Source organism: Poecilia mexicana, unplaced genomic scaffold (genome assembly GCF_051168715.1).
Source record: "Poecilia mexicana isolate PSO_F unplaced genomic scaffold, ASM5116871v1 scaffold_6, whole genome shotgun sequence".
NCBI classification, from domain to species: domain Eukaryota; kingdom Metazoa; phylum Chordata; class Actinopteri; order Cyprinodontiformes; family Poeciliidae; genus Poecilia; species Poecilia mexicana.
In genome coordinates this window covers 7892207-7906579 of record NW_028263375.1, presented here as the reverse complement: position 1 = coordinate 7906579, position 14373 = coordinate 7892207, and the positions used below count along the sequence as shown (strand labels likewise).

At 39.6% G+C, this 14373-nt stretch overlaps 2 protein-coding genes across 2 annotated transcripts; one reads left to right on the top strand and one right to left on the bottom strand.

Moving 5' to 3' along the window:
• Positions 1 to 66: 66 nt before the first annotated feature.
• Positions 67 to 3041, bottom strand: pclaf (PCNA clamp associated factor). Its single transcript, XM_014993996.2, has 4 exons — positions 2884 to 3041; positions 1666 to 1752; positions 1412 to 1589; positions 67 to 286 (listed from the first exon to the last, which is right to left on the bottom strand). Exons 1-4 carry the CDS (start codon positions 2927 to 2929, stop codon positions 247 to 249), a joined length of 351 nt encoding a protein of 116 aa, XP_014849482.1. The 5' UTR covers positions 2930 to 3041; the 3' UTR covers positions 67 to 246.
• A 479-nt stretch (positions 3042 to 3520) lies between these two features.
• Positions 3521 to 13697, top strand: nedd1 (NEDD1 gamma-tubulin ring complex targeting factor). Its single transcript, XM_014993997.2, has 16 exons — positions 3521 to 3641; positions 4503 to 4646; positions 6084 to 6178; positions 6638 to 6754; positions 6840 to 6980; positions 7751 to 7980; positions 8079 to 8280; positions 9240 to 9360; positions 10512 to 10643; positions 10993 to 11049; positions 11131 to 11205; positions 11309 to 11478; positions 12042 to 12219; positions 12290 to 12437; positions 13105 to 13171; positions 13261 to 13697. Exons 2-16 carry the CDS (start codon positions 4511 to 4513, stop codon positions 13363 to 13365), a joined length of 1974 nt encoding a protein of 657 aa, XP_014849483.2. The 5' UTR covers positions 3521 to 3641; positions 4503 to 4510; the 3' UTR covers positions 13366 to 13697.
• The last annotated feature ends 676 nt before the right edge of the window (positions 13698 to 14373 follow it).

Sequence of the window (14373 nt, the reverse complement as noted above, 5' to 3'; positions counted from 1 at the left end):
CACAGATTATTCAGCATGTCTGAGAAAATACCACATTAGTAAAAATTTGAGACCACTCATAAGACATTCAGTTAATATTTAATAGAAAAATAGCCAAGAAGTCAAGCCACAAATCATAATCCTGACTCTCCAGGATGTAAAAATAAACAGTTAAAACATGTTTAATGAGCTATACAACAGAATTCAGTAGTATTTATATAGACATATACATTAAAATTCATTCCTGGGTAGAGACACATGGCATGCTCAGTCATCTTCCTCATCCTCGGCAGGCAGAGGTCTGGACCTGAGCAAAACAAAGACGTTTGAGATTAAACTGAGAACTAGACCAAAAACCACCTGCTGGAGTTTCATTCTGTGAGAAAGATTGCTCAATCATCTGAAAAGAGAGTAATCAAAAAGTGTTGGAAAGATGGAGACCAAATTAAGAAAAATAATCTTTTTTTTCACCCACATGTTGGAAAAACGTGAGGAAAGAAACATTTGCTCATTTACGTTTTTGCTCAAAGGAAATGGGGTGGGGGGGAAACATCCAGAAGTTAAGGCTTTCCAGAGTAATTCAGATTTCTCAGTGAAAAAAGCAACCATATCACTGACATACCGATGTTAACAGCATTATATTGTGCATCCCAACTCACAGCAGAGGTTAAATCTAAAAAATAAATGAAACGGTTGGAATCCAAACAAAAACACAATCCTCATCAAATCAAACCTCATTAACACCAGGGTTTGTACTTTTCTTACTCTTAAATTTAAGCAGTTTAAGTTTCCCACCACACATTTGGGATAAAAATAAAATGAACTAAAAAAAATAAATTCACTATTATGTCATTTATTACTGTTGTTGACGTCTTGTGATGGTATCTGACATTCTGCAGCAACTAAAATAGAACAAAATTGTATGTCTCTATGCATATGGTTTGGTCATTCTACTTGGCCTAAAACAGGATAAGTTTAATCTGATTTAACCTCAGACAGAGACAGAAAAAGTTTGTCTTTTTATTAGATGCATAAAAATGTCTACTCAACTGTAGATGAAGTCTAATTTTAGGCTTTAGGGCTGCACTGATTGCAGTTTTATGGACGATTTTTTAAAAAAAAAGCACCTTCCAAACACCAAATTGAAATGCAAGCATTTCAAGGATTTCAATCACCTGTATGAACTCTGAAACGCACAAACCATTTTACCTGAAGTAAACATCTCAAATGAATGAATGAATGCTCAAACTTTACAAAAAAGCTCTGCAACGTATTCAAATCTGTAGTCGATATGAAACACGCCTCTAACCGTAGTTGTATCACATCTCAATGTTTTTAAACGGTGAGGATAAAATCAGTCAGCTCAGCATCGTCTTTATCTGCCAACTCAGAAATCTGACCAGATACCAATCTACGGTTTCAACAAACATACTTCCTGCTGGCCTTCGACATCCCGCTGCCGCCGGCCTCCTCTTCATCAGACTCTGTGGGTTTCTGGTTCTCCTTCTCGGGCTTTCTAGGCGGCCCGCCAAAGAAATCCCCGATGCCTTTCTGCCAGGTGGGGGTCGGGCGGGGACACACAGGGTTCCCACCGGCATATTTGTTCTTTGCTGTGGAACAAACTTCAGTGTCAGTTGCGTCATGTACAGTCGGCGTTCAGCTGTGACTGGGTGAACTCGGACTGACCCGGGTTGGACGAGTAGCCGTTGGACGACGACGACGCGTTGGCTGAACTGGAGCCCAGTGACTTACGAGGCGCAGACGCTGCAACAGCTGGAAAATAAGATGCAACAGACTGATGAGAGAGAGAGAGAAACACACTTGGAAGAACCACCTCATGTATTTCTCTTGATTATGATGCAAAAATTGCAAATGGATACAGTTTTATTCTCGAAAATGGAAACATTTTGAAACAATTTAGATATTTTCAGGATTTCATCATTACATGGTTATGCATTTTATAACTTTCAAGAATATTTACTATATTCTTGGTACAGAACCTGCATTACTGAAATGACTGGTGATTATTAACCAATTAACTGAAGAACTAAGAGTTACATTTCACTCAAAAATAAGGGAACATAGTTGCTTTTCCATCATTTCTTTTTTTTTTTCTATAGTTCCAGACCAGGAAAATCCTTCAAGCAATTTCCATACTTTTGTGAATGAAACTATGTAACCATAACTAAAGCCTGAGCATTTATGCGCAACAGTTCTGTATATATCGCGATTTATAAAAAGTACTGATCAAATTATACAGTTTAAACATAGTAAAGAAGTGAAAATGAGATTTATTTTTACGCCGAATTTGCAAAAACATTTAATAAAATAGAAATATCGAGTTTATTATATTTCATCATTAATCTATCTCTTGTTATTAGCGTGAACAGACGTAATTATGAAACTTCTGAATGGAGTTTGGTGGAACATTCGTACAGAGACGCTCTGAGGCGCTAAAAACTGGCGCCACTTTGGCAGAAAGCTCAAAACGAAACAAGACAAACATTTTTGTCAGCTGACAAGGTGTCAGATAAGTCCGAATCTGTTGGAATAAACAATCTTTTACAACTACAACGATCTTTAAAGTGTTTTAATATGTTGTTTTATTCAGTATGAGCCGAAAAGTGCGGAACCAGTCTCCTGTTGGCGGGCGGCTGTTTAAAGATGCACCAGCAGCCGATTATTTAACTCATTGACAGTTACAGTAATCACATGTGGGAGGAAATAAAATACATCTAATACAAACTTAATCTAAAAAAATGTAAGACGTCTTCTTTATGTCGGTTAATGAAGCATGTCTGACGTATTCCAGGTCACCAGATTCAATACAAAAATCAAGATTTTTAAACAATACGAAATTAAAAAATGCCTTGGAAAAATTTAAATAAATCTCGTTATTTTTACCTTTTCTATATGATGCAGGAACACTGTCGGCTTTAGTCCTCACCATGTTGGCGGCGACCTTGTACAGTAAATCGATGATTCAGATAAAATTATACCGAGTAAAGAAAAGCGTCCCGCCTCCGTTTAAAACCATCTGCGGATGGGGCGGGAGATTTCTTCTTCTCTTCCGTTCATGGGACAACATGATGCGAGTCTGCGGCCCAGCGGTGTAGATGTGCTACAGCAGCTCTTAGAGTTTAAGCGTTAGAAAGAGCTCTTTAAACGTCTTTTTCTCACACCAAACATCCTTATGTCATCCTTCGCTGTATCCATACACCATCTTTGTGGTGCTTTCTTTTGCAGACTATTTGCACACAGAAATGCAAATAGTTTGGTAAACAAGTGAACTACCACGACGACAAACATTTCTTCGTATATTTATTATTCTATATAAAACTTACAAATCTTATGTAACCTAAAGTTCTGTTTAGAGATAACGACCATCCTAACAGCATGTACATGATTACGAGAATATTAAATGGAAGAAGGACAGATATTTAATTTAAAAAAAGTCATCTTCAGATGGACTGAAGGGTCTGCGCGTTTGGTGTCCTTTCCCCTTCCAAGATGGCGGCCTCGCTGACGTGTTACTGCAGCTTAGACAGGCGACTGTGGGGTGTTTTATACCTCCTGGTGTTCCGTAGTGGCGGTTAGCGGCTGCAGGAGGATCGAAAACTAAACATATTCATCAGTTTTTGAGGATCCTCTTTACTTTCAGGGTTTGTATAACTTTCTTATCCAAAATCCTTTAAGATTCCGGAAAACTTTCATGTTGTTCACGACACTTTTCTGGCTTCTCGGGAACTTTAAACCTCCAGTAGCTCACAAACGTTAGCTAGTTAACGTTGACTAGTTGTAGCTGGGTTGGTCAGATTGATCAATATAAACCAACAAACTTTTAGTGTAATGGTTAAAAACTGATGTTTGCTGCGGGGAGATTTGTTATATTTGTTTGCATTTAAATTATTTTTTCAGCAAATTTAGTTTCGTTGTGATATAAACAAATAACACCTGAGTTTTTATATCCTCACCAAGAATCTGAAAACTACAATAAAACCTAATTATAATACAACATTCATGCACAGAGTGACTTGGAGTGCCTTATAAAATAAACATACTTTAAATAAAGCATACACGAAAAGACAATAATGAAAAAGACTTATGAATTGTTTTAATTTAAAGTTTCAATGAATTTATTTTCCAGCTTTTCAACGTTTTTGGGGAGTTTTAGAAATAAAATTCTGCTCGACAGAGAAAAAAACTGAGAAGTTTTCCAGAAACTCTGTTTTTAATGAGTTCAGTGATGAATGTGCGCATCAAAGAGATCCTCTCTTCATCTTTGCTCTGCAGAGATGAAGAGCACCAGCTGTACCAGCTGCTTTGGTACAAGTGAAGTTTATAGTTCAACTTCTGAACTTATAATTTCTCAAATAGTTGCTGCTATGTTTGCTTTAAATTACCGCATCTAAACTTTTCTGTAATATGTTAAAACCTCAAATGCTGGATTAGTTGTTAATGTGGAAAGTTCATGGGTTTTTGGATTGGTAACCACATTGAGGTGTGTTTGTTTTAACCTCCAGCTGCTGCCATGGAGGAGGTGACGCGCCTGGTGTCAACCGGAGACTGTGTGAAGATCTGGGATGCGGTTTCCATGGCGACTCTGGAGCAGTTTAACCCCCACAGCGGCAGCCATCCCGTTGCTCAGGCCTGCTGGAGCTCCAACAGTATCCTGATGAATGGTTGCAGCTGAGATCTGGATGGAAGAAAATGGATAATCTTACACTTCATGGGGGGGAAAGTGTTTCTATCTTCTCTAGTATATATTTATTCAAATTTTATTCATTTATTTTTTTAATTAAATTTGCAGAAAAACATCAAAAACAATGGAATTAATACTTTGTTTATCCCAAAGGGAAGTTAAATGTCAAAACTTATATCATCCAAGTTTCCTCAAAGACGCATTGTGGATGGTGATGCTATGGGCAGGAAGGAGCTCCAGTAGCAGTCAGTCTCGCAACGAGCCTGACGAGGCCTCTGACTGAAGACTGTATGACAGCTCAATATCTTTCCAGCATAGATTATATTCCACATTAACATGTCCGGGTTGATACCATGAGTTGTTGACAAACATTGCTAATCCGCCTCATTTACTTCTTCTACTTCTCTTTAAAGCAGGGGTGGGCTTTAAAGAGGGCCGGTGTCCTGCAACTCTTAGATGTCTCTCAGGTTCAACACACTTCCTCTCAGGTTCAACACACTTCAATCAAATTCTTGAATCACCTCCTAAGTGCAGTCAGGTTCTCCAGAGTCCTGCTAATGACCTCATTATTTGACTCAGGTGTGTTGAAGTAGAGAAATGTAAAGGTTGCAGGAGACCGACCCTAGAGGCCTGGAGTTGCTCACCCCCGTTTTAAAGGGACACTATTAATGTAATATCAACTTTTTTGAGCTATACACCATGTTATAATGTTATTCCCTCATCCAAAACAAACCTGGAGTGTTGCTTTATGTTTGGGTAATCCTTTTATCTCCATGGCAACCATTCAGCTATACAAAACGTCTGGGTGGACCTAGCCCCCCAGGTGCAGCTTCTCCCCTGAGCTGCATTTTAAAAGCTTCAGAGCTTTTGCCTCACAGAGCAGCCCTCCCCTGCAACTCGGCTCCTTCAGACTAGCCAGCAGCAATTAGCAAACACCTGGTTGAACTGCACATTGCTGAGCTCTTTATATGAGCCTCTTCTCAGTGAAATGCTGGTAAAAATTATGCTGAAGGGTTAATAGAGGATCGATGTTGTGCTGACTTCCTGAAGGCAGAGTTTCAGAAAGAGCAGGAGTCATTAAAGAGACAGAGGCCCAACTTGATTGTGCTGTAAAATGGGATTATGTGACTGGAAAGCATATAACACTTCCCCTTTAAATCTTATACACTCTGGACAGGTTACTAGTCCATCACAAGACAAACGACCATGCACACACACACACACACTCTCACAAATTAGAGAATCTAACAGTTGTGTTTTAGAAATGTGGGAGGAAGTCAGAGTCCTCAGAGAGAACCAGTGTTGCTCCTCATATTAATGTTTTTCTGTAACTTCAGTGTTTTATTCTTATTCTTAGCCGACGAAGTTAAAAATGTCTCCATCCTTGACCCAGTTCCCTCAGATCAGTATCTGGTGAGTGCCAGCAGCAGCGGAGACAAGCTGGTGGTTTCCAGCCTCAAGTCGGCTCCTGTTCCAGTGGTTGAACTGGCCGATGGGGTGAGTCCTCTCTGGTCGTCTCATCTTTGAGCTAAATTTAAAACCAGAGGGAAAAAAAAATAATCACTGAGACCACCAGTAGGGGGCGACAGAGCTGTCAGCCAGAGGCCCAACGCATTTTTGGGTAAAGAAATGTTTAAAGTTCAGAGGAATTTTAAAAATATGACTATTCAAATATGTGTTATAGGAAGACATTATTATCAACACCTAACACCAACAAAAAAAATGAAAACTTAATAAAGGCAAACATAAAAAAAACACAATTAACATAAATATCAATGGTTTCATCCTAATTAAAGTGTTTTTTATCTAGCCTGGTGGAGGCGCAAGTCAAGCCTGGTGGCCCGCCAGGCTTATGATACACTGGGGGAAATGCTGTCAGAGGTTAAAAATGTCTATTATGATCATTATTATAAGTTTTTTATTAAAATGTTTCCTACATTCTTGTTTCTGATGCAGAAAAAACAGACCCGGGTGTGTCTGAGTTCCTCATCCCAGTTTCTGGTCAGTGGCGGTCTGGACCAGTGTGTCCACATGTGGGACCTGAAGTCCAAGAGGCTGCACCGCTCCCTCAAAGTAAGAAGACCTCAGTGCACAGAAACCCACCCGACCCACCAGCTGGGAGTCTGAGCTGCTGATGCTTCCTGTTTCTGTCTCTCAGGACCACAAAGAAGAGGTCACCTGCGTGTCCTTCAACGCTAACGACAGCTGCATCGTCTCCGGCTCCACCAGCGGCGACCTGGTCCTGCACAGCCTGACCACCAACCTGTCCAGCAGAGCTTTCGGCCACGGCAGCAACCAGGTGAGACTGATTCTCATCTGGGGTTTGAATTCAATCATAAGTAATTATTAATTGTGATTAAAAAGTTATTCAAATAATCAATTTAGTCATCGATTAATCGTTAACTGATGGAGTTTACAGACTCAGAAAAAGACCATTTGCTAAAACATGTTGATGTTAGAAGTATTTTTTTAGCTGCAGATTTATTGTTTGCTACAAATAATCAAGCAATCACTAGATAAATGCTATGGTAATACATTTTAGGCAATAAAATGCTAAGATTCTTATTTAAAAAGGAATTTAATTATTTGTTTTCATTTCTGGAATATATTTCTAATATTGCATAGAGTAAGCTGAAGTAGTTAACTGATAAATGAATGTGCCAATTTTATTATCAGACTAATCGATTAATCGTCAGAATAATCGATTAGTAAAATAATTGTTAGTTGCAGCCCTAATCACAAGTGAAATTAGATTTACACAACATTCATAGCCAACATGAATGATGCTCTTGATAAACATTCACATTTATAAAAGGACACCAGACACATAAAGAAATCTGATTCATGTCACTAAACTCCACATAGGAACTGCATTTAATCATATTTTTAAATGTATTGATCTCTTTGAACAAACGGCAGAGAAAATATCAATTCCAACAATATACGGACAGTTAAACGTCATTAATTGGAATATATTGTGAAAACGATAAATCAAAAATCTTATGATACGTAATTTATAACGATAAACGATACAATAAATGCCCACCCCTCTCTATTCTTCCTCTCCAGCCCATCCACGACCTGCGGCTGTCCACGGTGAAGCGCTCGCTGCTGGGAAGCGTGTCTGATGGCGGCACCATGGTGCTGTGGGACGCCAACACTCAGAGGGAGCTGCAGGTGTTCGATGGCGCCCATAAGGCGCCCGGCTCGGGGTTGGCCTTCTCCCCGACCAGCGACCTGCTTGTCGTCAGCGTCGGCCTCGATAAGAAGATCATCTGCTACGACACGGCCAGCAAACTGTGAGTTCTGTTCGCTTTGAGACATCGGTCCAGTTCTGATGCTTCACGCTGATGCAATGAGATCTGGAACATGTCCGTGTTGAATTATCCGACTGCAGAGTCCTGCGGGCGATCCGTGTGGACGGCCCTCTGACCTCGGTGGACTTCACGCTGGACGGCACCGGCCTGGTGGTCGGGTCCACTCAGGGGAAAATCTACCAGTACGACCTGAGGAACTCCAGCAGCCCCACCAAAATCACAGTGGCCCACAAAACCTCCGTCACCTGCCTGCGTTTCCAGAGTAACGCCAGCAGACTCAAGGTGGAGTAAGATCTGGATTATCAGAGTAGGGACCCAAGCAATTAATAATCTTACAATAAATTGTCCATTAATGTGTTATTAGATTAATATTGGTTCCAATGAAAACGTCTGATTAGGCCTTATTTTAGTGTTGTAGTTTGGCCGCCATCCAGCAGAGGGCGCCGCTGCTCATTCGTAATAAACAAAGCCTTTGATACAGAAACAAAGATGGCGGCCAAACCAGAACGGGAAAGAGAAACGGTCCAAACAGAGTCCGGTGTGGGATGGAAATTCACTTCATGCTGTTCAGTTTTAAAATATAAACACTCGACAAGTTAAGTTTCATCTTAATGTCGCTCATTCAGCCGAGATGCATAACGGAGCAGCGACAGCATCCTAAAATTTACTGATGTGCTCCGGAGGCCAGGAGGACGTGATAACAGAAGAGCGGAGGAGATAACACAGGGAAATTATAACATGATCGAAAAAAAGATGCCAATAATCAAGATGGCTTTTTAAGACTTCATGGAGCGAAGTTCTAACATCCCTTCAAAAGCAACTACGGACAGTGTTTATTTATTAACATATCTCCGTTTGAAGTGTTTCACATATTGGTTTTCTTTTATTTTTCTATTCATCAACCCAAGAGGTTGCCGTTTTGTTATATTTTATAAATATGTCTAATTTCAATAATGTTTAGAAAAACACGCTTATGTTTATTCAGTCAGTATTTATTACAACCGACTCAAAATAATGTCTAAATTTATTGATGTTTTCTTTTTAAAAATTTAACCTATTAAGAAAAATTTAGCCCTTCATGTTATGGAAAGATGGTGTAAGAGAAAACTCAAGTTTTTAAGAAAATAGCTGCTGATCAAGTAATCGTTAAATAAGATCAATTAACTTTAAATTAACTCATTAATCGACAACTTGCTTCCCTCAGAAACATTTACACTCATGACCTGATTCTTTCTCTTCAGTCCAGTAGACTGGGGTCTGCCAGGACTTCCAGTTCAAAGAGATCCAGTTCCAAACTGGGCAGTCAGCCTGACCCCGCCCCCAGCGCAGGCCCCGCCCCCCAGAAACAGGTCACCTGCACAGGTAACCCGCAACTGTCCTTTCCTGCTGTCTGACCTAAACGCTTCAGTTAGAGCGGTTCATGTGTGGGAGAATTGTTGAGAAGATAAAACTGTTTTTCATTCTTTAAATTAAAAAAAGTATTGTATTGGAGCGTATCTGCAGACTCTGCTGCAAAGATTTGTTTTAGAAAAATATACTGTTTTGATTTTGATAAAACTGTACATATTTAAAACCGTGAAGGTATAATAAGCTTGTGTTTCCAGCTGTACTTTAATTTCTAAATAAAAGTTGCTTATCAAGCTTCAGCAGGTCTGTGGGCCCGAAGCATCAGGGTTGAGAAACCTGCATAAAATGTGCTGCCTTTCCCAAATCACATCTCCTTGTGGATAAACAGAAAGTCTCCAGGTTTGAAAAACAAGCTTCCAGAAAAATAGGTGGAATAGCATCTAAATTATATTATTTTCCAGGCTATAACAATTTCTAAATAAATTTGACTCATTTTCCAGTGCTTTTTTCCCCCCACTTCTTGTCCCATTTTTTGACTAATGCGTCCTATAATCTAGAGTGACATAAAGTCAGGAAAATATTTTATAAAGAGGGAAACAGCTCTATACCATAGATAAAATAATAATCCAACTTTAACTGGAGACCATTTTCTACATCTGGACAAAGTGGAAAAATAAATCTGTGTGTTAAAATTTCCTTTTTGGTTCTTATTGGAATAAAGTCCAGTCATTTCTGAACTGAAAGAAGAAAAACTTGAAAGTTTTAGTCCAATAATTTTCGCAGGAATTTGATCTACTGCCATTTCTAAAAACAAATGTTAAGGCTCAAAAATCTTAAACTTGTGTTGGATTTTCTTTTCCAGATTTTAAGCTCCTGTTTGTTTGAATTGGATTTATCTTGAATCCTGTTCTGCATAACAAACACATACAGAAGAATGAACCAAAGAAATAAAAAGTATAACCCTGAACAAAATGCTTAAATAATGGCGATTAGTATACAAAATAAAAACTATTAATGCATCCTCAACAGAAGGCAGTGTTGAGAAATTAAGCGCTTCCCAAAACACTTATTTGGAAAGTTCTGGTTCTGTGAGGATTTTCCTCTTCAAAACATGTTTCATCCTGTTTTCTGTGAAGAAAATCCAGTGATTCGAGTGTTCTGTCCAGCAGAGGGCGCCAGCGCAGAGGTGATGTGTCGTGAGGGTGAAGGCCAGCAGGGGGCAGAGCAACATCCTCAGGGGGAGAAGTTCGGGATCGTGGGACGGAACAGTCTGGACGTCTTCTCTCCTCCTCGCGAAGGTCTAAAAATCTAATTTTTATAAATTAACATTTATTTCTGAATTTATATTTACTTTAATAAGACAGAAATTATTAAATCAGTACAGAACTTTATTAAGATTGCATTCTGTGTAATGGCCAGCAGAGGGCATCTCAAGCCTTTCTTCTGTTGTGTAAATTTGGGAAAATTTTACAATTTCCATGATTAATATGTTAAAGGCCATCACAGCACAATGGTGGTTTGTTCTGCTGCTAATAATTATGAAGCTGTCTCACATTTTCTTTCTCTGTTTAACTTTTAAATCTACATTTTTATGCTCCATCCCAGCTGCAGACAGATGTGTTTAATTTGGTTTCTCTGCTGCTGCAGGTCCAGACCTGGGGACTCAGGGCGTAGTAGGAGACGCTGCCTTTGGAAGATCACAGGGTACCGCAGGACGCATCACTTCCTTCCACCTCCTCATAATTCATCTGGTTCTGGATTAACGCCCTGTCTGTGTTTCCATAGTTACCGGTGTGGAGACCGAAGGTCAGCAGCTGGTGGGACGGGCCAGCCTGGACATCTTCTCTCCGGTCAGAGAAGGTCAGAGTTTTACTGGAAACCCTGTTCTGATGCAAGTTTTCAGCAGATTAATCTACATGTGTTTGCCTGTTGCCATGGCGATGACCTCTCTGGCTGCTGTCAGACTCTCACTCAGGTGGTGGCTCACAGCGCCGGACACCCCTGGGGACCCACCGGGGCGCCACTGGGGGCCGGTCCTACAGCCCGCTGTCCATCTTCCTGTCCCCGCAGACGATCAAAGAGGAGGAGCCGACCAACGCCGCCGCCGCCGCCTTTGAGCCATCTGACAGGAAGGTGATGACCATATTTAGTCAGGAGGATTATCAAACTTTTTCTTCAACAAGCATTAAGAAACCTACAGAAAACTCTACAAAATGTAAACAAACATCAGCTTTTACAGTGTTTTTTATTTATTATTCAATAATTATTACATTAATTTAGCATAAATGCTGATTTTAGATGGTCATGTGTTCTTTTTTATCAGATAAATATTTTGACTTTATTACCAGATCAAAAGAAAACATGTAATATTTCACATTAATCACATAAAATTTTATTTTATTTTCCCAGTCCTTCTGGTCTTTTTCTTGTCTGAATCTTTTCCGTTTTCTGATGGCTCCGTTAGTTTGAGGAGCAAAGATGAATTTAGCTGGCAACCAATCAGAAAATGAGCGTCAGAAATAATTATTTTAACTTGTATTTTAAAAATATTGTTGTTAAACAAAAATGATGATAAATTTAAAAATAAAAGCTTTTTTAAAAATGTTTTTTCTCATCTTCTCCAACTTTCTGAGGCCCCCACTTTGATACACTCTGGTCTGAACCAAAGGTTTGACCTCTGACCTCTGTTGTTTCAGCCTGAGAGGAGCAGCGGCTCCAGCCAGGAAGGGGAGGCTCAGACTCTGCCCACCACAACCCAGCAGACCAATCAGAGTCAGGCGGTGACGCCTTTCTACACTCCAGAACCGAGCCTCCGTGGAGCCAACGGCATTCAGACTCAGCTCAGTTACGGCTCATCTGCCGCCGCAGCAGCAGGTACAGCTTGGTTTCCATGGTTACGGCATCAGTCTGGGTCCGTTTCTAATATCCTGATTCCTGCGTTAAGCTTCAGGTTCAGCTGCGATGGCAGCGGCGTGCTCGTCTCTGTCCCAGAACATCGCAGACGTGGTCGGACAGGACGGCGCCGCTCCGCTCACATCCCTGCAGATCCACTTCATCCAGAACATGATCCACGAAACGCTGGAGGAGTTCAGGTGTCCAAACTTTTTATCACTTGCACTCAAAACTATTAGCGGGTCAAAAATAAAATCATTTTTAAAAACAAAAAAAAACAAAACATTTTTTTATTTACTCAACAATAAATTAAGCATAAACTATCTATATTAAACACATTTTTTGTAGGAATGGTGTTGATAGAAAACTTTAACTGTTGTATGTTTTTCTTCTTTAATGAAAGGCACCCAGTTATTTTTGAAGAATCCTGAGAAACATTTTCTATTTTCAGCAATAAAAACAGAATCTAGTTCAGTCTCCATCTGAAAACACCTGCTGTATGTAGCCAAGTCTTAATACAGCAATAAAAAGCAGGCCGTGGTTCACCAAGGTTTACTTTAAAGTTTGTCGATGAGTAGATATGGTCTTAGTCGCCATGACAACAGAAGGAAACCAGAAAGGTTGGAAAAGTTGATTGCTTTGTGTTGCATCTAACATTTTTCTAAGTAGATTTTAATTTAAAAGTTGTAGTTTTGTCCTAATTTATTCTTAAATTGTGGTTGGGGGGAGGCTGCAAATAAATCAGTCCAGGGACCGTAAATGGCCCCCGCTCCCCACTTTGACCAACGTTAGTTGAAAAGCTTCCTCACCTGAGCAGAAAACTGGAAAACGCTGAATTTAAAGGTTGTTTTTTTCCTGTGACGTTAGGACCGCCTGTCACCAGGACATCCTCAACCTGCAGGTGGAAATGATCCGGCAGTTTTACATCCAGCTGGTAAAAGCTTTTCATTCTGAGGATTTATGTTCAATTTGGTCCTTTTATTTAGCTAAAACCGGTGACGTTCACTTGACATGTTGTTCCAGACGGAGATCCACGGTCTGATTGAGAAATATTCTGTCAACGAGTCTCTGGTGGAGGAGATCGAGAGGCTGCGGGAGGAAAACCGCCAGCTCAAAGCGAACTACTGAGCTGCTGCCATCCAGCCTTTAGCCCCGAGTCGAGTCTGACAGGCTGCAGTGCCTTCATCCCAAACTGCTTATTCTGTTTGTCTGCATCAAATTCAGTAAATGACCGACAGAAACCAGCATTTTGACTCAACGTGTTATGTTGTAATTTAATATTTTGTCTGTTGATGCATGAAATTGTGAGCGGTTCGTCTGTGTGTTTGTGTTTTTATCAAGAAACATCTTGGGTGAAAAATAGAGAATTGTAAAAGAGAAGCTGTTTTTCCACTACAAATTAAATTTGTTTGGAAGTTTCTTAATATGAACCTTAAATAAATTGACTTATTTAAAAACAATCTGGAGAGTCATCTGTCACTTGTAATTAACTAAAACTAGAAGTTTACATACACCAAATCAAGACATGCAACGTTTTTTACTCTAAAGTTAAGTCAAAACAAACTTTTCTTGTTTTAGGTCAGAATTACCCGTGTTATTTGTATTTGTTAAATGCCACAATAATGAGAATCTCATATGTATTTATTACTATTAAAAATCAGAAGTTTACATTTAACGCTTTTATTTCAATTAAATTTGAGTTTTGGTCAGAGTTTGGAGGATTATCATCCAAACCTTCGGTACTCTGTCCCCAACGTCTGGGTTTTCTATTAACATGCGATTAATTTCGATAAAAAAATGTAATTGAGTCCCACCACTACACACTTTATAGTACCATTCAAGTACAATTAAAACTACTCGTTGAATTACGTTTAACAAGTTAATGTAATTAGTTACGCTTCAAAACTTATTAGTTTCACGTTCGTCACATTTATTTTTAGACGTTTTGGTCAGTGTTTGGAAGATTACCATCCAACCTTCGCGGCTCTTTGATTCTCAGCAGTCTGTACCAGTTTTATCGTCGTCGGCCTTTTTTGTGTCCGTTTCAGGAGGTCACCATCTTGATATTCGCTACTCTTTGGTTGTTTACTCGGAGTTCCAGATTCAGCTTGTTTTCAAGGTTCAGATTTACAGACA